Source organism: Arachis stenosperma, chromosome 9 (assembly GCF_014773155.1).
Source record: "Arachis stenosperma cultivar V10309 chromosome 9, arast.V10309.gnm1.PFL2, whole genome shotgun sequence".
NCBI classification, from domain to species: Eukaryota; Viridiplantae; Streptophyta; class Magnoliopsida; order Fabales; family Fabaceae; genus Arachis; species Arachis stenosperma.
Genome location: NC_080385.1, coordinates 155,143,131 through 155,164,826, shown reverse-complemented (window position 1 = coordinate 155,164,826; position 21,696 = coordinate 155,143,131). Strand labels below are relative to the sequence as shown.

General features: G+C 34.5%; 6 protein-coding genes across 6 annotated transcripts; 3 read left to right on the top strand and 3 right to left on the bottom strand.

Moving 5' to 3' along the window:
- The first annotated feature begins 2,754 nt into the window (after positions 1-2,754).
- LOC130947314 (uncharacterized) lies at positions 2,755-5,006 on the top strand. Its single transcript, XM_057875981.1, has 4 exons — positions 2,755-3,172; positions 3,602-3,831; positions 4,302-4,409; positions 4,632-5,006. The coding sequence occupies exons 1-4, from the start codon at positions 2,971-2,973 to the stop codon at positions 4,752-4,754; spliced, it is 663 nt and encodes a 220-aa protein (XP_057731964.1). The 5' UTR covers positions 2,755-2,970; the 3' UTR covers positions 4,755-5,006.
- Positions 5,007-5,400: 394 nt separating this feature from the next.
- On the bottom strand, positions 5,401-7,369 carry LOC130950197 (amino acid permease 6-like). The gene is made up of 5 exons (XM_057878727.1): positions 7,270-7,369; positions 6,771-7,004; positions 6,598-6,691; positions 6,285-6,499; positions 5,401-6,185 (listed from the first exon to the last, which is right to left on the bottom strand). The coding sequence occupies exons 1-5, from the start codon at positions 7,367-7,369 to the stop codon at positions 5,401-5,403; spliced, it is 1,428 nt and encodes a 475-aa protein (XP_057734710.1).
- Positions 7,370-10,219: 2,850 nt separating this feature from the next.
- On the bottom strand, positions 10,220-10,933 carry LOC130950196 (uncharacterized mitochondrial protein AtMg00310-like). Its single transcript, XM_057878726.1, has one exon. It carries the CDS (start codon positions 10,931-10,933, stop codon positions 10,220-10,222), a length of 714 nt encoding a protein of 237 aa, XP_057734709.1.
- A 4,153-nt stretch (positions 10,934-15,086) lies between these two features.
- LOC130950194 (agamous-like MADS-box protein AGL61) lies at positions 15,087-15,620 on the top strand. The gene has a single exon (XM_057878725.1). It carries the CDS (start codon positions 15,087-15,089, stop codon positions 15,618-15,620), a length of 534 nt encoding a protein of 177 aa, XP_057734708.1.
- A 323-nt stretch (positions 15,621-15,943) lies between these two features.
- LOC130951134 (uncharacterized) lies at positions 15,944-18,812 on the bottom strand. Its single transcript, XM_057879763.1, has 2 exons — positions 18,536-18,812; positions 15,944-17,831 (listed from the first exon to the last, which is right to left on the bottom strand). Exon 2 carries the CDS (start codon positions 17,766-17,768, stop codon positions 16,200-16,202), a length of 1,569 nt encoding a protein of 522 aa, XP_057735746.1. The 5' UTR covers positions 17,769-17,831; positions 18,536-18,812; the 3' UTR covers positions 15,944-16,199.
- Positions 18,813-20,357: 1,545 nt separating this feature from the next.
- Positions 20,358-21,575, top strand: LOC130951206 (probable xyloglucan endotransglucosylase/hydrolase protein 10). The gene is made up of 4 exons (XM_057879840.1): positions 20,358-20,547; positions 20,628-20,728; positions 20,825-21,018; positions 21,110-21,575. Exons 1-4 carry the CDS (start codon positions 20,358-20,360, stop codon positions 21,510-21,512), a joined length of 888 nt encoding a protein of 295 aa, XP_057735823.1. The 3' UTR covers positions 21,513-21,575.
- The last annotated feature ends 121 nt before the right edge of the window (positions 21,576-21,696 follow it).

Sequence of the window (21,696 nt, the reverse complement as noted above, 5' to 3'; positions counted from 1 at the left end):
TCACCCCGGTAAACAGCAAGCGTGATGCGTTCTTGCTCTATATAAACAGCAAGCCTTCAACTACAATGAGAAAGAAAGTGTTAGTGAGAGGCAGGGGGAAGGGGGTTTGCTCCTCGAAAGGCTTGCTGCTGCTTCACCGTGAAGGAGAAAAGGTGAAAAATAGGAAGAAAAAAAATATTATTTTGTGTTTATTTTAAAGAATGGTTCGTAATTATAAAACTCTGGAGAAATATATTATAAATTATTTGGATCATCCAATCTATGTAAATTGGTAAATTATATTTTTATTGTGTATTTTAATTTCTGTTATTTTTTGTTATTTAATATGTTTAAATATAATTTTTTTGTTAATTTTAAATTAATTTTCTGTTATAAAAATATTAAAATAGAATATATATTATACTATACTATTCCATCCGACACATACTAAAAATTTTTTAAAAAAATATATTTCTCTACGGTTTCAAACTCAACATACAATTCAATCTGTAGCTGTCGCATCTGAGTCTGCCGGTGAATTTGAAATATATTATGCATAGTCACTTCGTCGGTGATTGGCATGGTATCAAACTGTATTAGACCACCAAAAACTATAACCGGATTCCGGTACAAAATTCTGCTCACTCTCATTAACGTACTGTTCTCCATGTTTTGACAGAGACCATTCTGAAGTTCCATAAACGTCATGGTGCATGGAACCACAGACGAAAATGGATTCTGGCACACAAACCTCACTCCCTCATGAGTATTACGTATTATTTCACCGTTGCGATACACTACCAAGTTTGTGGTACCTTCCATTACACCAGAAACACACTCAAAGAACACTCACGCACTTTCTCAGAATGAAAATGAACCCGAGCACTGCCTTATATAGAGAGTAGCATTCACCACGCCCCCACATTTCGATTGCCTTAGGCGAATCACATCCTGCCACGTGTCAGGACGCCCCACGTGCCACGTTATCACGCCCCCACGTGATGCCCAGGTGTACCAATCAAGATCTGCCACGTCATCATCACGCCCCCCACGTGATGCTTGCGTGGCCCATTCATCTTCTGCCACGTCATCATCACGCCCCACGTGATGCCTACGTGGCCAATTCTTGCTCCGCCACGTCATTAGCACGCCCCCACGTGCTAGGTTAGCACGCCCCCACGTGATGCACCGTGTCCCATTCAACCTGCGCCATGTCATCTCACTTGACACTTGTCGCAGTCAACACGCCCCTGCGTGTTGAACATGGATCCACCATTGGGTAAAACACAATATTCCTCCATTTCTAGCCAAAATACCACTTTACTTCCCATATTAAAATTCTTGAGCCCCTAACTCTACCCAATTTATCCGCACTCCTCATATATTATAATATGTAGTTAAAAATTATCATACATATATAACAAAGTTGATAGAGATCGAACTTATATTATTTACCTTTCATAATGTTAACATAGATTTTATTATGATTTTGTTGTTTTTTATTTTAATATGGATCTAATTTTATATTTTATGGTTTTTATTTTATTAGTATGTTTATGAATTATGAAATGATTAAATATTATGTTTGATTAAAAAAATTATTTATTTTGAGTTATAGAATTTTAAGATACAAATAAGATTAAAGACTTAAAGTTGAGAAATTTTAAACCTACAATAGAATAAAATTGAATTTAAAAAATAAAATTAAATTATCGAATAAGATTAAAATAAAGTCTAAATCTTATTCGATTCTATTTATTAGGAGTTTTAATTATATTTATACCTATAAAGTTAACCCAATTTCAAAATCTATCTTTAACTATATAGTTGTTTTTTTTCATAATATTTCTAAATTCGATGAATTAAGAATTAATTAAATATAAGATTCATTAAAGATTCACAGATAAATGATTATATACATAAAATAGATTCAAATTTTCGACTTAAATAAATGCATAAGGTTACTACTCAACTAAATCAAATTGATTCTTAATTCTTAGTTGCTTTACTTGCCTTGAGCAACAATAGAATACGTCTAGAACAAGCTTTTCAGCGTACAAGCAAATCTAATCTAAAGCTAAAGCCTTCTGGGCACAAGACTCTTTCCTTTCATAGCTTATTTGTTTATTTTTGCTGTGGTGAGAGAGTAAAAAAACAAAAACAATTATATGATATAAATATTAAAATTAATCATTAAAATTAATTATAAGTATAAAATATATGTTAGAATAAAAATACATATTTAAAATAAATTAAACTACATATAAATTTATACATAAATATATTAATGATTGATTTTAATGATTAATTTTGATATACAAATAATATTTAAAGAAAAAAGGGGTTAACAAAGCCGAAGGCAATAAATATAAAGGTCTCTAAAACTAATAAAATTAATTTGCCATTAGCTAATAGAGCCACTATAAAGGTCTCTAAAAAGCTAATCAAATTAATTTGCTAATAAAGCCAAAAGAAAGGTCTGTAAAACACTAAAACTAATCAAATTAATTTATCCAAGAAATTACATTTTTTTTAAGCTCTATAACAGATAACATCATGTGTTTCCCAAGATTTTCGTGGAAGCAACAGAATGATTGGAGTGTGTGTACTCACATGAATGAATGGACCCAAAAAAGAGTAAAAACCAATCCAAAATTGTTTACAAAAAACCATTATTTATTTATTTATTTGGCATGTTTTGTTTTGTTTTGTTTTGGCCGCATTCTAAAATGTGAGCATTTAAGCGCAAAACATCCACGACTTGTAGATTCTAGCCACAAAAGCAGACTAACCCCTCCTGGGCGCACATTAGCTCTCACTGCCTATTTGGCGCTAACATACGCTTCTCCGTTACACTCCATTTTCTTCTGCTCCACTTGCTTGTTCCCTCTAGAAAGAAGCTTCTTTTTCTCTCTGCCACCCATCAAAACCTGTTTTTTCCCATTTGGGTGCTGATGAAATCTCTCTCTTAAAGAAGTTCCTGTGTTGGTTATGGCTTCCTTGCAGATTCTGAGACCCACCCTCTCCCAATTTTCACTTTCTCAATCCAATTCTCCAGGAAAATCCACATGGAACACCCAATACCCTTATTTCCCCAAACGGATCCTAAAGTTGAAAACTTTCACCGGTTCTAAGCCTTCCACCTTGAACAGGGTCTGTTGTGCAGCGCAAGGCAGCGAGAACCAAAACAATGGCAAGTCTTTTTTTTTTAATCATTGATGTAATTTGATGTTAATCAGGATTGTATTATTGGATTTTTCCAATGGATTTTTGCTATTCAATTTTCAGTTTTCTTAGTTTATATACGTGGCAAGGACTGTTATTAATATATTAGAAATAGCAGAGATTAGAGAATGTAAAATTTTGCTGGGACCGCTGTTTAGTGATGAGTACTTGTGATAATATGTTTTCTCAGCTTGATTTGAATGCTATTATCTCAAGATGAAACATCTAGGCCCATGTTGTTTGGAATTTCACGTGTTGGTTAGCATGAAAAACTTGTCTATCATTATGTTTTGGCATTATAAGTAGATATTATTGTGTAGTAGTGTTTCAGCTCGGAGTTCAATTTTTTAACTTCACCTTTTGATGGCTAATGCTGCTATTGATACTGAATTTTCAGGAGAAGAACCTCCGGAATCGTTGTTTATGAAGGAATTGAAGAGGAGGGGCATGACTCCTACATCATTGCTTGAGGATTACAAGCAGGGCAACTCTGGAGTTGACGAAGAGGTGGTTGTGAATGAACAAGATAGAGGTCTCCCGAGGAGAAATGTTGTCTCAACCGATGTAGAGAGGAGTCTGGAAAATCAGAGGGAGCGATCCATGGCGTTGAACAGTGAAGGTCTTGAGGTTGATTCATTGTTAACATTTATCGATTCTTCAATACCATATTAAATATATATATATCTGAGATTTTGCTGCAATGATTTCATTGTTTGTCAGTAGTTAGTTTATATTTGTCGGTCATGTGTTCCATTGTTTGCACTGCACCAAGGGTGTCTCATTTTTTAAAGAAAATAGTCTTTCAATTTTTTTGTTGGGACGTTTTTAATGAGTAACAAGAAACAAGAGAACAAATTATGTATAGGGGAAGAGGAGTACAGAAACTCATTTATAACTTTAACATGGCAACAAGGCTGCAGTTTCAACATCATACCCGAATCAATTTCACACTCTTTCATCTTGCAAATGTCATCTAGAATAGAAATAGGTCCAGTTTCATGTATGAGTGACATTAGTGAGCTTAGATTCTTATATACAGTTGTGATGCCATTTTCTGTGCTGAAATATAGTAATGACTTATGTATTATCCATTTCAGGGACTGGTCCCTCGGGCTAAACTTCTGCTGTCACTTGGAGGAACATTTTTCTTGGGATTCGGACCGTTGATCCTCATAACCGTCGCATTTTTTTCAGCTCTTTACTTGGTAAGATCTTTTCCTTTCAACTTCTGCATGACTCTTTTATGCAGCTATTTGCATGTTAATTAATGCATATATTATCTTGGCCATTATGATTTTTCTTTCAGCCATTGACTGGTTAGTTATGACATGTTGGTCTTACACTAACCAATTTTGTAATATTGAATGCTGATGCATATAATCTTTTAGAGAGTAGGATTTGATGGTTTGGTGTGTACTGTGTTGCAGTATTTCGGACCAACTTTTGTCCATGATGCAAGCAAGATGTCACTATCACCTCCCCAGTATGTGGATCCTTATGCACTCTTAGAAGATGAAAGGATATCTCAGATAGCACCTCAGCTAAAATAAAAAGCAGCATTTCACATATTTAGGTTAGGAATCTCGTTACAGATATCAAGTTTCTGTGTACTTTAGCCTTTGCTGAGTAGTTTCTTTGTAAAATATCATCACCCTGGAACTTGTTACTTCTTGTGTATTGTGCATTCATTGCTGACTCCATTTTTTTACGGTTACATTTTTCTTTTTTGCATATATGAATAATATATGATATGTAAATTTGAAATTCAAATGAAAGCTCATCAGGTGAAACATTGCTAAATATTCTTTAATTTTCCTTGAAATGTCCGGAAACTGACAAACATTGAAGGGTTGACTAATTTCTAGGGATATAATATGGTCTCTTAAGCAGGAATTTCTCTCAACATTACTTTTTGGACAAGCATATGAATAATGCTCTTAAGAGGATCCTATAAATAAATAGGAGGTAGCTTCACAGAATCACAGTTCACACCATAAGTCCATAACATGGAATGATGAATTGCAAAATCCTCCAAAAAAATATCCATTTATTGTAACTTAAAAAGATTGAAGAATCCCAAAAGTCAAATTACACATGTTTTCATCAATAAAATAGCTACCATAAATAAATAAATAAATGAACTCCATCAAAAGGTTGCCAAATGTATCCTGTTGAGAAACAAGTGGGAGATTAAGACTAGAATGGCTTGTAAACTTTAAGTTCTTTAATAATTCCTTCAATTGATCCAGCTGCAGCAACAATTGAAATCAGCAAGCAGAACACACTTAGCAACTTCAACCCTGTCCACCTCATAGAGAACTTTGGCACTTTAGATTGTACCATGTACATCTTTGTAGGAAAGTACACTGTCAATGGCCAGAATGCAAGAGCTCCAAGCAAACCAACAATGCTGTTGAAAAAAGGAAGTAATATAGCAATCACTGCTGACAATATCACATACAATGTCCTCCATATTAGCCTGAAAGGATTCATTCTATAGGTTCCAACCAATGGAATCTTTATGTGATGCTCTTTTGCCATGAAGCTGCTTTCAGGCCAACGCTCCTTGCACCAATTTTCCACCAGCAAAAACACGGGTTGTGTGTACACCTGGTAGGCGCCGACGAGATGAACGACGATGAAAATGTTACCAATGTCAATAAGCCAAAATGGCTCATAGAAACCAAATCCTGTTAAAAAGTTTCCAGGAGCATCGTTCCCAAATGCTGCATAGCCTATCATACCACATAGCATATAGAAGACAGTGGTGACTGCCACTGATGTAGAAGCAGCCACCTTCATCACTTGGTTCTCCGGTTTACCCGATTTCAATGTATCCTGTATCTCAACAATGACAGAACTGAAGCTATATGCAAAAGCAATGTTTCCCAAAGCTGTAAAAGTATTCCATAGCTTCTCGCTGCTTGTCACATCCACTCCAATGGTAACCCCAGTAAGGCTTGTTCTGGCATGGCTTCCCCCTATACCCTCCAGAACAATACAAACATCCATCATTCATAAAATGCTAAGAAATTCAGATGAGTAAATCATAAATGTGTTTAGTAAAGGCAATGCTGAACCTGCAACTTTGGCTATGGAGAGACCAATCCCTATGGTAGCATAACCAAAAGACATGATAGCAGCAAGAGCAGAGAGCCATGAAAGTTCATGGAAGTCTGGGATTTGGCTTAATATAATCTCTATGATCCCAAACATGATCATATAAGGGTAATTTGGCATAGTGCACACTGCATCATGCCCATTTTTGTGATAACAATTGGATCTTTGTATAGCCCTGATTACCAAGAAATAAGGAATAACAATTTTAATTAATCTCCAAGAAACAATGACTAAATTGGCAAAGGATCTATGGGGAGCTTTTAATGTTCTTACACCATACTAATGGCTGCAGTGATAGTATATCCAATGCTTGCTCCAATCAGATTTATGTATTGAGCCAATCCACAATAATGGTGTTGAGTTCCTCCTGGAAACAAACAAACACTACGATTCAATAATCACACATCTTATCTTAATACATGTCTTAAATGAGAATTTGCAGTTACCTAGAATATTCTTGACCATGTTCCTATAGGTGTGGTTCCTGGTTCCATGAACAGGGTCAGGGGACCTATAACAATCGGTGAGGAGAAAAGAAGTGTAGAGAGTGATGAGTGAGAAGAGCATGAGGATAATGGGTCCTGCAATCCAACCCAACTGGGCAATGGCCCATGCAAGAGATAGCACCCCTGAGCCTATAACAGCCGTCAAAATATGTCCACTCGCAGTTATCCATGTTCCTTCATCAAACCATAAAATTTGGCAACTTTATTTAGTCATCATATAAATATGTAACACAATTACACAAAGCAAAGTATTCATTTACGGTGGAAATTCAGGTACAGTCAAAATTGATAACTAAGAGTCGTTAGATGATTACTAAATTTTTATTTAATGGCTCCTAGTTATTAATATTACGTGAAGTCGGCTGCACCTGAATTTTCACCTTCATTTATTATTTATGGGTGCATGCAGTTTGAAGCACAATTCCATTGAAAACATCACCTTTTCGTTTTGGATGACCATCGTCATCAAATTTATTAGAGTCATACCCATCTTTTGCTACTTCTTCGATGCAAGGGCTTGTATTGCCCTGCATCGCCATTCACCCGCCTCTCTCGTTAATCTTTGAACCAATCAATTCTTCTTCAACCTTCATGGCTCATGGCTCATGACTTATATAGCATGTTGCATGTGTTCTTATCAGCATATTGCCATTTTTGGTAATAACGCCAACCAATATGTTATTTTGTTTGGTATTAATGCCAACCAATATGTTATTGATATATGTTCTGCCAGGATACTGATATGAGTTTTAAAAATACATGTTAATAACTAATCAGTAGTGTTAGGATTCCATTTGTTCAACGCTTTCTACAAAAATGTTAATTTTATTAATTGCCGATGAATGTTGCTGTAAAACATCTTTGAATAGATTGACTTTCAACTATTTGTCATTTGACTAGCATTAATCAGGATTTCATCTCTCTATTTTTATTATATAAAAATAAAAAAAAAATCATTGAATTCTATCACCTATTTAAATAAGTAACAATTATTAAAAAAATTTTCTTATATTATATATTTTATATATATATATATTTTTTTCTTTAATCGATACCCTTAATTAATTGAGTTTACAATATATCATTAAGTATTATAATTATAAATTAATGGCTAAATATAATTAATATATATATATTAAATTTGTAATAATAATAATAATAACAATAACAATTTTCAATTACAAATATTTAAATTATATATATATATATATATATATATATATATATATATATATAATCAATCAATAACACTTACATTTCTCAAAGATTGTCAAAAAAAATTTTTAACTACTTTTAGCTTTGACACAAGAGCATCAAAATTATACCATAAATCATCATTTAACATATATAAATGTTCATATCTTAGGCCAAAAACAAAAGTCAGACCTAAAACAAATAAAGCCCAAAAAATACTGCATTCACTACACCTACTCGACTTATATAACTCCTAAGATATTTTTTATTTATTAAAAAAAGAAATCTCAACAACTTTCTTATAAAAAGGGAATAGTTATCCACCATCATCAAAAGTGGAACTACACTAAAAAATTATTATTTATTCTACTATAAATACATTGACATTTCTTAAGTATATTCATATTTTAATCTACCAAAAATTTGTTTAAACTCTTACTAACTTAAACATGGAGTCTCTTGCAAGTACCATCCCCCACCTCCTCATAAAGAACTCAGATGGCGACAACTTGGCACCAACATAAATCAAACGCTGCACAGAAAAAATCTAAATCTCAAAACCCGAAAATAACCCAATTTCAAACAACTTTTGAAACAATACAAATATTTATATTTACATTATAAGTGTTTTTAGTGCCATAGGTACAAAATAATCAAATATAACAATACTAAAAAACAGCTAATAAACATTAGATATGATCAACTTTATTTATTGATTTTTAATTATGATCCTGTAACAACACAAGTATTACCTCTTCCTGTGATTATGAAGAAAAATATAATTTACAAATTCAAAAGGAGCAATTTATATATATTGCTAAATTAATTTTTATTATAATTATTATCATAGAATTTATTTTGATAAAATTTTGTTTATTTAAGAGTTATATAAATTATTTTATAATTAATTATAAAACAAAAACCCATCTAATATTTTAATTATCTAAAAGATTATGTACAAAAGATTTATAATATTAATTTTTCATGTATTGTGCGATACTAAATCTAATTTTATGTTATTTTTAAACAGTGATTATTAAAGCATCTCTAATATTTGGTTTTAGTTTAATTTTATTTTGGATCCCATCAAATACCATAAACATTTGTGGTAAAAATTAATTTGAGATTCAATGAGATTTATCACTCAAATATTTGATCTCAACTCAATTTAAAATTTATATTATTTTTAATTATTTTATTTAATAAATTATATAAATAATAATATTTAATTAATTTTTTTAAAGTGATACCGTCTCTCTTTATTAATACCAATTTTATTTTAAATATTGCAGCCGATACAAATATTAATTTTAAATCAATTTTTTTTCCAAAAATAATAGGTTATATTTCATTAATTATTAAAAAATAAAATACAAAGATGTCCAAAAGCAGGACAGCATAATAAAAGGTGGGGATTTCCCAAAAACACTACACTGAATGTATTCATCCAACGGTGCGTGGTCGAAAAACGAAGAAAAATCTTAAAGAAGAAATAATGATAAATCAAATTGAATGCACCTAAGAGCTTGTCTCATGGAGATGACGACCTAAACTGGGAGTTCTTTGGATTTCATGGAGCAACTTGACAAAGCTTGCTAGAATGGCAGACGGCATAGAAGTAGAACCTTCAAAAATCAACTGGTTGCGAGCTTTCCAGCAGTTCCAGCAAATGATGGCAAGCAATTGAGGATTACGGTCAGCATTCTTCAACGGGTTAAGTATCTCTGTTGATGCAGTCCACCATGTCCAAAAGTCGTTAGAACTCTGAGGGGGAAGACAGTCACGAAGATAACTCTGAGACCATACGTCTTTAATTCTAGAGCAATCGATCAAACAATGAGTGACTGTTTCCGTTGCTTCATGACAGCAAGGGCATATTGGTGATATAGATGGGATGCGGTGATGAATTTGAGCAAGCACCGGAAGTCGGCCATGGAGAGCTTTCCAGATAAATAGCTTAATTTTGTGAGGCAAGTTCAACTTCCATAGATCAATCCACGGCTTTTTCTGTTGCATATAATTAGGGCAAAGCTCCAGAGGCGGATGGTAAAATAAATAGCCAATCTGTAACCTGAAGCTGTATCAGATTGCTTGGATTTGTTCAAATCCCATTGCAATTTGTCCCTACTCTGCTGAATTTTAACTGACAAAATCCTGTTTGCAACGTCTTGGGGAAATAGTTCTTGAATGAGGTTTTAATTCCAATTTCTATCTTCAGTAATTAGATCTTTAACTCTTGGAAACAACTCAGAAATAGCCTGTCTATTTGGCATGTCAGAAATCATTAAAGGATACGGAGGAGGCAGCCAAGGATCCTCAAAGGTTCGGATATTCTCACCAGTACCCATAGCCCAATTAAGACCTTTTTCAACAATCTTTCGGCCTTCCAGTATGCTCCTCCATTCCCAAGAAGGTAAGACTCCAATTTCTGCCGTTATAGCATTACCATTGCTAAAGTATTTACCTCTTAAGATTTTGGATAATAAGGAAGTAGGATGTGTTACAAGTCGCCAAAACTGTTTGCCTAAAAGCGCCAGATTTTGGATTCTGAGATCTTTAAATCCAAGGCCTCCTTCTTTTCGTGGGCGAGTCATAGTGTCCCAGCTAATCCAAGCCATCCTCCTTTCAGAACCTTTTTGTCCCCACCAGAACTGAGAAAGTAGAGAGTGAATTTCCGAAATTAAACCATCAGGCAACTTAAAGCAAGACAATGTATAAATAGGAATAGCTTCTCCCACTGCCTTAAGCAATACGTGTCTACCACCTGACGAAAGAAGATTGCGCTTCCACCCTTCGATTCTTTTTCGAACCTTTTCTTTGATCATACTAAAAGAAGCCTTTTTCGATTTAGAGACTGTAGAAGGCAAACCAAGGTATTTATCCTGAGTCCCAATATGATTAATATTCATAGAGTTAGCCAGTAGTGTACGAGTAGTGGACGGAGTGTTGTGGCTAAAGAATACAGCAGATTTATTAAGATTTACCCTCTAGCCACTGATGCTTTCATAAGAATTCAATAAATGCAGGATATTTGAACATGTTTCAGGATTAGCCTTATAGAATAAAATGGAATCATCAGCAAACAGGAGGTGGTTGACCTTGGGACATCGCCTATGTATCTGAAGACCCTGAATTAGTCTGTTTTGTTCTGCCTTGTGTAGCAAGAAGGAGAGACCTTCTGCACAAAAAAGAAAAAGATAGGGGGATAGAGGATCTCCTTGTCGAATACCTCTATTTGGTTTGAAGAAACCATAAGATTGTCCTTCCACAATAACAGAATAAGAAACAGTTGTCACTAATTCTCGAATCCACATAATCCATCGAGAGTCAAAACCAAAATTCTCCAATATAAACCAAAGAAAGTGCCATTCCACCCTATCATATGCCTTACTCGTATCTAATTTTAGCGCCATTTCATTTTCGAGACCCCTTTTTTTGTTCTTCAAGTAATGCATACACTCGTGAGCAATTAGGATATTATCAGAGATTAATCTGCCTTTAATAAAAGCACTCTGCGTAGGGCTAATTAGTATATTCATCATACTCTGAAGCCTATGTACAAATACTTTGGAGATAATCTTGTAAAAGACTGAAGATAAGCTTATTGGTCTTACCTGAGTCATATCTTTAGCATTAGAAATCTTGGGAATAAGACAGATCTGAGTGTGGTTAAAACCCTTCAAGATTCTGCCCCCAGAAAAGAAGCTCTTAACTGCTCGAAACACATCACCACTAAGTATGTTCCACAAGCTTTGAAAAAATTTTGCTGTCATACCATCATCTCCTGGAGCACTTTGAGGATGAATGCTAAATGTTGCGCGTTTCACTTCCTCCATAGTCACTGGTCTTTGAAGCCTACGTTTCATGTGAGCTGTAACCTTAGGTTCAAAATTAGTAAACAGAGGTTCAGGGTTCTCATGACAAGTGGAGAAAAAGATGTCCTTGAAATAAGATTCAGCCACAGAAGCAATACCAGCATTTGAAGTAGCCACTTCACCATCATTGCCAGTTAGTTGCCAAATTCTATTCCTTCGGGTTCGATTTCTAAATTTCTGATGGAAGAAAGATGTATTCTGATCACCAGATTTGAGCCATTTGACTCTAGACTTATCTTTCCAATAAGATTCCTCATTTTGCAATGCTTTTTCAAGTTTGTCCTCTATTTCTGAAATGATGTCGCCTCCATGAATTCCTGCTAAACGAAGTTCCTCTAATTCCGACTGTAGTAAATCAATCTCCACCTTCGAATTAGATCTGTGTTCTTGCTGCCATTTGACAATCTTATGCCGACAACGCTTTATTTTTTGAGCTAGGATATACATGGTTGAACCATCAATCTGTTCATGCCAAACTTCTCTAACAATCTGCCTTATTTCATCATTGAAACACCATCTTTCTTGGAATTTGAATCGGCGTTTAGATCTCTCAGTTCTCGGATTAGAGTCTAGGAGAAGAGGGGCATGATCCGAGCCTGATTCTGACAGTCTAAGAACCGTTGCATTGGGATAGAGTTGCTGCCAATCAACTCCTACCAGGAATCGGTCCAGTCTTTCCTGTATCAACTCATCACCCCTCCGTCTATTTGACCAAGTGAATGGTCTTCCGACCATACCAATATCAATCAGGGAATTATCATCAATAAAACTATTAAAGGTTTCAATAGAAGAAGGACATTTAGCACCCCCACCTTCTTTCTCCAATTGATTAGAAATGGCATTAAAATCCTCCATTAACACAACCTTACCATCGAACTGTTGGGTGACTGAAGTTAATTCAGCAAATTGAGCCATTCTATGTTGATCATTTGAACTGAGATAAACACCTAGAACACCATAGGGATCATTAGAACCAGCTGTCAGAACTGATGCCGCAATAAAAAATCTACCATGCTGTAAAATCTGAACAGTGCAACCATCCCTCCATGCCATTGCCAAACCCCCTGATAATCCATCCGGATCTACAATAAACCATTCCTTGAAACCACAAGATCTTAGTTTTCCTTCAACTTGTCGAGATTGATTTTTTGTTTCACAGATAAAACCAACCTCGAGGGAGTAGGATTTGCAAATCCCTTTAAGATTGTGGATTGTCAGGGGTCTCCCCAAACCCTGACAATTCCACGAGAGCAGTTTCATATTTCTTTGGGTGCCACTTGAAGGCTGGCACCCTCCACCGTCATAGCAATTATATGAGGGTTCTGAGTCTCTGATTTGTTGCTCATGGTGTAGAGAAAATCAGAATTGGTATTCAATGATTCCAAAGAGACATAAGATATATGGAATGAGTGAATTAGAAAACGAATAAAAGAGCAATGAATTGGAAGAGAAAACGAAAATTAGGGAGCTAAATGGAAAAGAAATTAAGAAAAAAATAAAAAATAGAAGAAGATGGAAAAGAATTTGACGAAGAAAAGACAAAGAAAGGTGTAACCATGGAGGCGGCGCAGTGAAATCCTAGCAGAGCGTCGAGCACTAGATGAGGAGTAAGTACTCCCACTATAAACCGTAGGGTTACAATTACACCAAATAATTTTTTTAATTACTATAAATGTCAGAATTGATATAAAACAAATCCTATTGGAGTTGCTCTTATGCCAACAATATAATGAAGATAGCCATATAGGATTTTATAGATTTTGATCCTTTAAAGTTTGAATTTCACTTTAAAGAGTAAAATGTGATCTCTCACTATTGATTTTATAGGTGGGACCAAGAATAAATATGAAAGAGAAACTATTCAAGGGTAGAAGATCACTTTACTCTCTAAAGTGAAATTCAAACTTTAGAGAATCCAAATCCAAATTTTATTTATTATTTAATTCTTACTACCAAGTAGATTTAAAATTTCAATCATCTCCTTCAAAAATATTATCTTAAAACCCAAAAGAGATCATATATTCATACCAAATATCAAAGTCAAAATTCATGCCTATTTTTTTCAAGTGTATTGAATATTACCAAAAAAGGGAAAAAAAAGTTAATACTAGCCAAACCTGTTTAAAAAGACGATTATATTACAAGTATACATTAAAATTAACCACTAAAATCAATTACTAATATAAAATATATGTTTGAATATAAACACATATTAAAAATAAATTAAACCATATATGTATTTATATATAAATACATTGATAACTATTTTCAGTGACTAATTTTAGTGTACGAATAACATTTTGTTAAAAAACAAATATCATTCATATGGTCCTCAACGCATTTCACGATTTATCTATTTATGGTAATTTCTAGGAAAAAAAATCAACAAGCTCAAGCTTTGACTTATGATATAAAATACACGGTTGTCAATAATTGGATTCAAATTTCTATTCTTATCTCTACTATGTAAATGATATTTCATAATTTCTCATAGTAAATATTACCCAAGACTTCTTTGTATTATTTGATAAGAAAAAAAAAAATTGAAGAATAAATACATAATTTTATGTGGTTAAGATTTCTCCCATCTTGACGATGACAATAATAGATAATGAATTATATATAATAGTCCCAATCTAATGTGATTATAGGAGTCCGATTAATTGATTCTATATTAAACTATATTTATTTTTTCTAAATTTTTCATGAATAGGTGAGAACGATCTATATGAGATAATTGATAAGCCCCGTTTTTAATGGAGAAAGAGTTGCATTTTAGAATCTATTTCCACAATAATTAGGACATTATTATACATTGTATAAGTGTAATTCTCTACCAAATCATGAAATTAATTGTCCGTCACTTTTGGTATACACTGTTAAGAAAATGTCAAAACATTAATTTTTCGGCCGTCTATTGCAAATTTGCAATCAAAATTTGTTGCCATTTTCTTACCTTTTTTTCAAATTCAAAATTACATACACTTGGAAATATATATATATTTTATTGATAAAGGATCATGCTTAATTGATTTAGAATCTTAATTAGGACAAATTTGTAGGATTTCACTAGATTGAAGGATAAGTCATTAGTCAAAACATGAATTAATCTTCCTATAAATAGATGATATAATATAACATCGGAACCACAATTTTGTTAAGCAAGGCATAATAGTTTTCTATTTGCATGGAGATGTTGAAGCAGAAAAAGAAAACAACAGGGAGGAAGAGGATTGAGATCAAGAAGCTTGAGAAAGAAGCAAACAAGCAAGTCACCTTCTCAAAGCGGCGAGTCGGGATGTTCAAGAAAGCCAGTGAGCTATGCATATTATGCAATGCTCACGTTGCCATTATAGTGTTCTCGCCGGCCGACAAGTTGTTCTGCTTCGGAGAACCCAGCACAGAGGCCGTGGTGGAGCGGTACCTGAAAGGAGCGCCAGATTTTGAGCCAATAAAGTCCTCCGAAAGGAAGAAACTGATGTCGTGCGAAGAGCATAACAGAAAATACGAAGAGGCGATGAAGGCGTTGGAGTTGGAAAAGAAGAACAAGGCTGATGTTGAAGGTTTTGCTAAGGTTTGGGGGAGAGGGGAATGGTGGAATGAAGAGATTCATGAGATGAGTGTTGAGCAGTTGGAGCAGTTTTTGGTAGCCATTTATGAATTGAGGAGTAGGCTTCTTCAAAGGGCTGCTGAAATCATGATGATGCATGGAATGTTATAGAATAATTCATCAACCCTCTTTTGATTTTCATCAAGTTTTATCTTATTACTGCTTGCACAAATTTTCGTGAACAATATCAATTTAATTCAGTGTTTTTTTTTTGTGTGTGTGTAATGTTTCAATTTGGTTCAAATGTTATGTTTACTTATTAGCAAGGATTGATGATGATATCTATATTAAGACTTAAATTTTAGGGTTCAAATAATTTATTTCAAGTTTTATTCCAAAAAATTAAAAAAAGAATTAATAGATTCTCAATAATTTAATACTGAGATCTCAAATGATGTACATACCTTTTTAGGATGTACCATGGTTCCTCAATCTAGCAAGATGTAATTATCGAAAGAATAACATGACAAGAAGTTAGCACAAAATGAAGGAAATCAAGAACAGCATAAACAAATTAGACATATCACACAAATGTCTAGTAAAACTAAGTTTGTAGCTCTGGATGTTTCTATTGACACATTTTCTGCTCAAGCAACGAGGTTCTAACAACTACGTGGGATCTGCAAAGTGCAATGCAAGCACCAGGCTCACAACAAAAACTCAAACAGCTATCTTCTTTTTTTTGCCAATTTACTCTGCTGCTATTTCATCACCATTTTCTCCTTCATTTCTGAAATCTGGCAATGTATCAAGATCCGTTCGAAACTTCGCGTCATCCGAGGAATCAATGCCATCAACTGAATCCGAAGTACCATTGGCAGAGGACTCATCTGACATTTCATCCGTTTGGCTGTCACCTTTAAAAATCTCATCCTTGGAGCCAGAGTTACCTTCGGGGTTGTCACCCTCAGAGACATCAGAGATTTCATTTCTTGAACCGTTCCCAGTTTCATTCGATGCCAACAATCTTGCATTCTCTGACTCACCCCTGCCTAGAGTTAAGGATTCTCCTGCAGAAGTGTCTCCATTTTCGGTCTTAACAGTGGCTGTTGCATTGGAATCATGCAGGTTCTCTTCAGAGACTTTGTTTCTGTTATCACTCTGCACTAACCCATCTGTTTGGACTCTGTCATCACCGGAAATGGTTGTGTTCCTGGTAGAATTTTGAGAATGGTCTGATTCAGATAGAATCAGTGTCTTATTCTGATCAGATGAACTCAAAGTGTCGACACCAGCACCACTCAAGTTACTGCTTGCTTCCAAGTGGTTGTTGGAGTTTGTTGTGGCCGTGTCGTTCAGATTTGAGCTATCCACTGGATTGGACAGAGTGTTGTTTCCACCCTCTATACCAGAAGTTGCATTTGAAGGATTGCGAGTCAGATCACCTTCTGTAACCTTCAAATCTGAATCCTTTTGATTGCTGTTGCTTTCATCTGAATAAGTCGCCTCATTTTCGGGTTTTGTTTTATTAGTGACTAAGTTTACATCAGAGTTTCCCAAACTCAATGCCTCAGTTTCAGTATTAGTTGTATGAGCATCATGAGTTACAGCACTAGAAGCATCATCTCCCTTGTAATGTTCCTCTCGAGCTTCACGGGTGTTGTGGTTTTCAACTAATTCCCCCTTTCCCTCACCCTCACCCTCACCCTCGCCGTTTTCATTTTCCTTTTCATCAACTTCTTCTTTCTCTTTCTCTTTCTCTTCATCCACAAACTCTTCATCATGATCTGTACCCACCTCTGTTTTCTCTTGATCATTTTCATCTATCTCATCATCTCCTACTCCTCTTCCTTCATCTTCCATCTCTTCACTTTTGTTTTCATCTTCCTCCTGTTGTTCTTCGGCATCGAGCTTATTTTCTTCTTCCCTCTGATCTCTCACCTCATGCTTGTTGTCTTCACTTTCTTCAGTTTCATTCTTGCTTCCTTCATCGTCGTCTTCTTCATAAGTCGGTTCAGGTTTATTTACTACATCCTCTACAACATTTTCATCCTCCTCTTCTTCATCACGCTTTTCATTCCGATTTACTTCATCCTTAACTGGATGAAGGTCTTTCCTACCAAGTTTCAAAATCTGATTTGCCTGTGTTTGGACCAATAACTTTTCATCATTCTCATCATATTCCTTCTTCTTATCATGATTGTGCTTAACCTGGTAGATTAACCAGAAGCAAACACCAAGCAACAGAACAATTTGCAGAACATGTTTTACCCTGATGCCTTTGGATCTATTACTCCTACTTGGAAGCCGTTTCATCATGCTTTGCTTAACTAACTCGGAAACCCCTGATTCTGTCTTCTTCAAGCAGCTAGTGCAGGCCACCTATTTGATTGGAATATGGAAATGTATAATTAAAAAATGGAAGCTATAATCATCAATGCAAAGATATTACAAAGGAAAATAAATGCTTTTAACAAGCTTAAATATATTAACCATTTGTATGTAGAAAAAGTGCTGAGCAGAGACATCATTAACCCCAAAAGTGAAATGAAACCAAACTAAAACACTATAGTACTATACCTTTTTTTCAGGACCTTCCCCAATTCCAGAAAACAGTGTCCAACAAAGCAATATATATATAGATTATAGAATATAACAGTTAATTTGGGCAAGTGGAAACAATACAATAGCTCATTTTGTCATTTGCTCAACATTTTGATGACGAAAATCTATGATTCACTCGACAAGAGAAAACAGAGAAGAAACCACAATCAAACCCTAGAAAAACCACCCCTAGAAGCAAAATCCAATCCCTACCCAGAATAGTCAACATAAAATTATCAGACATAAGAAGCATATTTGTCATTCCCAGTAAAGCCTCATTTTTTGGCACGAGAATACTCGAATGACCACACCATTTTGAAACCCAAAAAAAAAAAAAAAGGATGCAAATAGATAGAAGGTTCCTCACACTAACGATAGTAAGAAAGATTGAATTTTGACTTAAGAAGGAGCATACCCATGCCCCACAAGTGAGTGAAGTAAATCCTTGTTCTGAAAAAAACGAAGAGATAAGAAATGATTACCTGAATGAGCAGAAAGCAGTTTGAAGAAGAAGTGCAAAAGGGGTAAGGGTAAGGCTAAGACAAAAGAAAAAACATGTTTTTAAGGATTATTTATGTGCCGAGAAAGGAGTGAGTGGAAGACAGGAACCCCCAACAACACAACACGATCTAAAACTAGGAAGCTGTCTTGACCTTGAGTCTTCTTGACCACATCCACTATAGCTGTATAGCACCGTACACTTAGCCCAGCCACCGCCACCATCATCAGAATAGAAAGGTTTGTGCCTTTCTTAATTGATAGTGTCTTCTATTAAAAATCCTTAATGAGTAATTTACATTTTTATATTTGGGACTTGGGTGGGGCATATTTAAATTGCTTATGAAAATTAAGTTCAGAATCTAATAATTAATGTCATGCATATCTCATTTGAGAAGTAGCAAAAAGGAAAAGATGAGATAAAGTTGAAAATTTAAATTTAAATGAATCCACAAAATAAGTTGTTTATTTAGATTTTGATGTGCATGACTATTTAAAATTTTCTATAAAAAAATGTCAAGTATTTGGAGTCAAAAAGTATAATTATATGAGAAAGTCTAGGACCAGTAGTTTTATGTTTTGTGACAAGCACTTAATTATCAAAAGAAAAATGAACGATTTTTTATTATTAGATAATAAATATAATCTCACACCATTAAAAATACTATTGATGGCCAATTAATAATTACAAAACACAAAAATTGCTGATCTCCTAACACTCCTCTAATTATATTACATGTATTTGTAAAATATTTTCCATGCTGATAATTTATATCTTACAAAAACTAATCATTCTTTAAAACATATTCTCGTTAGTACCAATTTCGTGATTAGTATATTGCTCCTTTTTTTGGTTCAAGAATATAAATATTCCTTGACAACTAAAAGCCAACAAATTGAAGGAATTTATAGAGGGCTAGGACTCCCTAACTTTTGTTTTTTTTTTTTTACCTCATAGGTCTCCATTTTTAATGTATACTTATTCGGATCATGCACAACACCCAAACTAATCGACGAATGCTTATCTTTTTATGGCTAGTTTTATCAAAAGTTGATGAAGTTATTTGAAAAACAACTTTGCAAACTGAAGGGTTATGTAAAGTTGTAACCAAAGATGTATAATAGCCTAATAATAATAATAGAAAAATAGAAAAATATTCTTTCAATCACACTTGAACAGGCTTGAGAATGGTAATATGAATTCAATTACATGATGAATAGAGAGTTAAAGTGTGAATATCAGATAAGTTATGAAACTAATACCGTAAATATATCCTGCAATATGTAACCAACTCATTAACGTCACAGCAAAAAGAAAGAAAGGAATAAATCTTTTGAAGTCTTTAGAGACGGGAAGCTTTATAATCAAGTACTCAGATTCTTCTGTAAACTTTCTGCTGAAAAGGCTTCTCTTGAGAAAGCACATGTATGCTTCTAAAGATTGGTATAGATAATTTTAATTCCCTCATCCTGATAATTTTCCTTGCCACAAGTTTAGTTGGAACATGGATAACAATATTCTTTGAATTCATCATTCATGTTCCTTGATTCACAGGTAACATTTTAAGATAGCTAATGTTGCAGTAGCCATCAATTTAATGTGCTAAGCCTCACTTTAAGAGTACCTCAAACATTTAATTATGTTGTAATGAGGATTTGGTTAAGTCCTAACTATGAAGAATATGACAGCTATAAATTCCTTTGCTTCTTTCTAAAGATATTCTTGATTGAACATATTCCTAATTGTCCCTTCCATGCAATACCTATATATATGTTTGGCTTCCTTCAATATCTTTAACAGAGACAATGAATAACTTTCACATAGCACTCTTCTTCCTCATTGGGATTGTGTCCTCCATTTTGTTTCAGATTTCAGTTGCATCTGTTGTTTCAACAGGAAACTTCAATAAGGACTTCTATGTTTTATGGTCACCTACCCATGTAAACACATCTGCTGATGGACACACTAGAACTTTGAAGCTTGATCAACAATCCGGTACCAATACCATGCCATTTCTAGCTGAATCATCAATATTCATGATCCTATCTTAACTATTGTGGTTTGAAATATTGTAGGGGCTGGTTTTGCTTCAAATCAGATGTTTTTGTTTGGACAAATTGACATGCAAATCAAACTAGTACCAGGTGATTCTGCAGGCACAGTATTAGCCTACTATGTAAGCAAACCCTTTAATCTTCCATTTTTGTACCTCCTCATTGTTTTGCATAGTAAAAGAATACATAGACATTTATACTACTTTGTTGAATTGCAGATGGCATCTGATCAACCAAATCGCGACGAGATTGACTTTGAGTTTCTAGGAAACATGTCTGAGCGGCCTTATATTCTTCAAACAAATATTTATGTAGATGGGTTTGGCAATAGAGAGGAGAGGATTTATCTATGGTTTGATCCTACAAAGGACTTCCATACTTACTCAGTGTTGTGGAATCTGCACCAGATTGTGTAAGGCTAAGCCTGCATTATTGCAAATTGTTAACCCTTTGAACATAGGCCAATAAAGCTGAGGATGTGAAATTGAATTGGGGTGTTGCAGGTTCATGGTGGATAGCATTCCAATAAGAGTGTACAGAAACCATGGTGACAAGGGAGTTCCATTTCCAAGAAGGCAACCAATGAGTCTAGAAGCAACTCTTTGGAATGGTGATAGCTGGGCAACAAGAGGAGGTCAAGACAAGATAGATTGGACAAAGGGTCCCTTCATAGCTTCATTCAGGAACTACAACATTGATGCTTGTGTGTGGAAAGGGAACCCAAGGTTCTGCAGAGTAGCTAGCCATGTTAATTGGTGGAACCTAAACAACTTCAGCACACTCACATCCCCACAAAGAAGGTGGTTCAAATGGGTCAGGAAATACCATATGATTTATGATTATTGCCAAGACAATGAGAGGTTCAAAAACAATCTTCCACAGGAATGTTCCCTTCCCAAGTATTGATAACCAGAAAAGAAACTTTATTACTGGTTTTGACACCAAAATGTTGAAAAGAAACCCCTTGTTTCATGGAATTCTCATAAAAACTTAGTGTATGTTATATTGATCCGTTGATGCTTACTTGATGCGAACTACAATGTCACACAGTTAACGTTATATAAGGGGATCAATTAATCAATTAATCATA

Coding starts and splice junctions, on each gene's coding strand:
- LOC130951206 (XM_057879840.1), top strand. CDS start 20,358: ATGAATAACTTTCACATAGCACTCTTCTTCCTCATTGGGATTGTGTCC. Junction 20,548..20,627: donor GAAGCTTGATCAACAATCCG/GTACCAATACCA, acceptor GAAATATTGTAG/GGGCTGGTTTTGCTTCAAAT. Junction 20,729..20,824: donor GCACAGTATTAGCCTACTAT/GTAAGCAAACCC, acceptor GTTGAATTGCAG/ATGGCATCTGATCAACCAAA.
- LOC130950194 (XM_057878725.1), top strand. CDS start 15,087: ATGGAGATGTTGAAGCAGAAAAAGAAAACAACAGGGAGGAAGAGGATT.
- LOC130950197 (XM_057878727.1), bottom strand. CDS start 7,369: ATGGCGATGCAGGGCAATACAAGCCCTTGCATCGAAGAAGTAGCAAAA. Junction 7,005..7,269: donor TGGTCATCCAAAACGAAAAG/GTGATGTTTTCA, acceptor GGTTTGATGAAG/GAACATGGATAACTGCGAGT. Junction 6,500..6,597: donor ACTGCAGCCATTAGTATGGT/GTAAGAACATTA, acceptor CTTGGTAATCAG/GGCTATACAAAGATCCAATT.
- LOC130951134 (XM_057879763.1), bottom strand. CDS start 17,768: ATGATGAAACGGCTTCCAAGTAGGAGTAATAGATCCAAAGGCATCAGG.
- LOC130950196 (XM_057878726.1), bottom strand. CDS start 10,933: ATGAATATTAATCATATTGGGACTCAGGATAAATACCTTGGTTTGCCT.
- LOC130947314 (XM_057875981.1), top strand. CDS start 2,971: ATGGCTTCCTTGCAGATTCTGAGACCCACCCTCTCCCAATTTTCACTT. Junction 3,173..3,601: donor CAGCGAGAACCAAAACAATG/GCAAGTCTTTTT, acceptor CTGAATTTTCAG/GAGAAGAACCTCCGGAATCG. Junction 4,410..4,631: donor TTTTTTCAGCTCTTTACTTG/GTAAGATCTTTT, acceptor ACTGTGTTGCAG/TATTTCGGACCAACTTTTGT.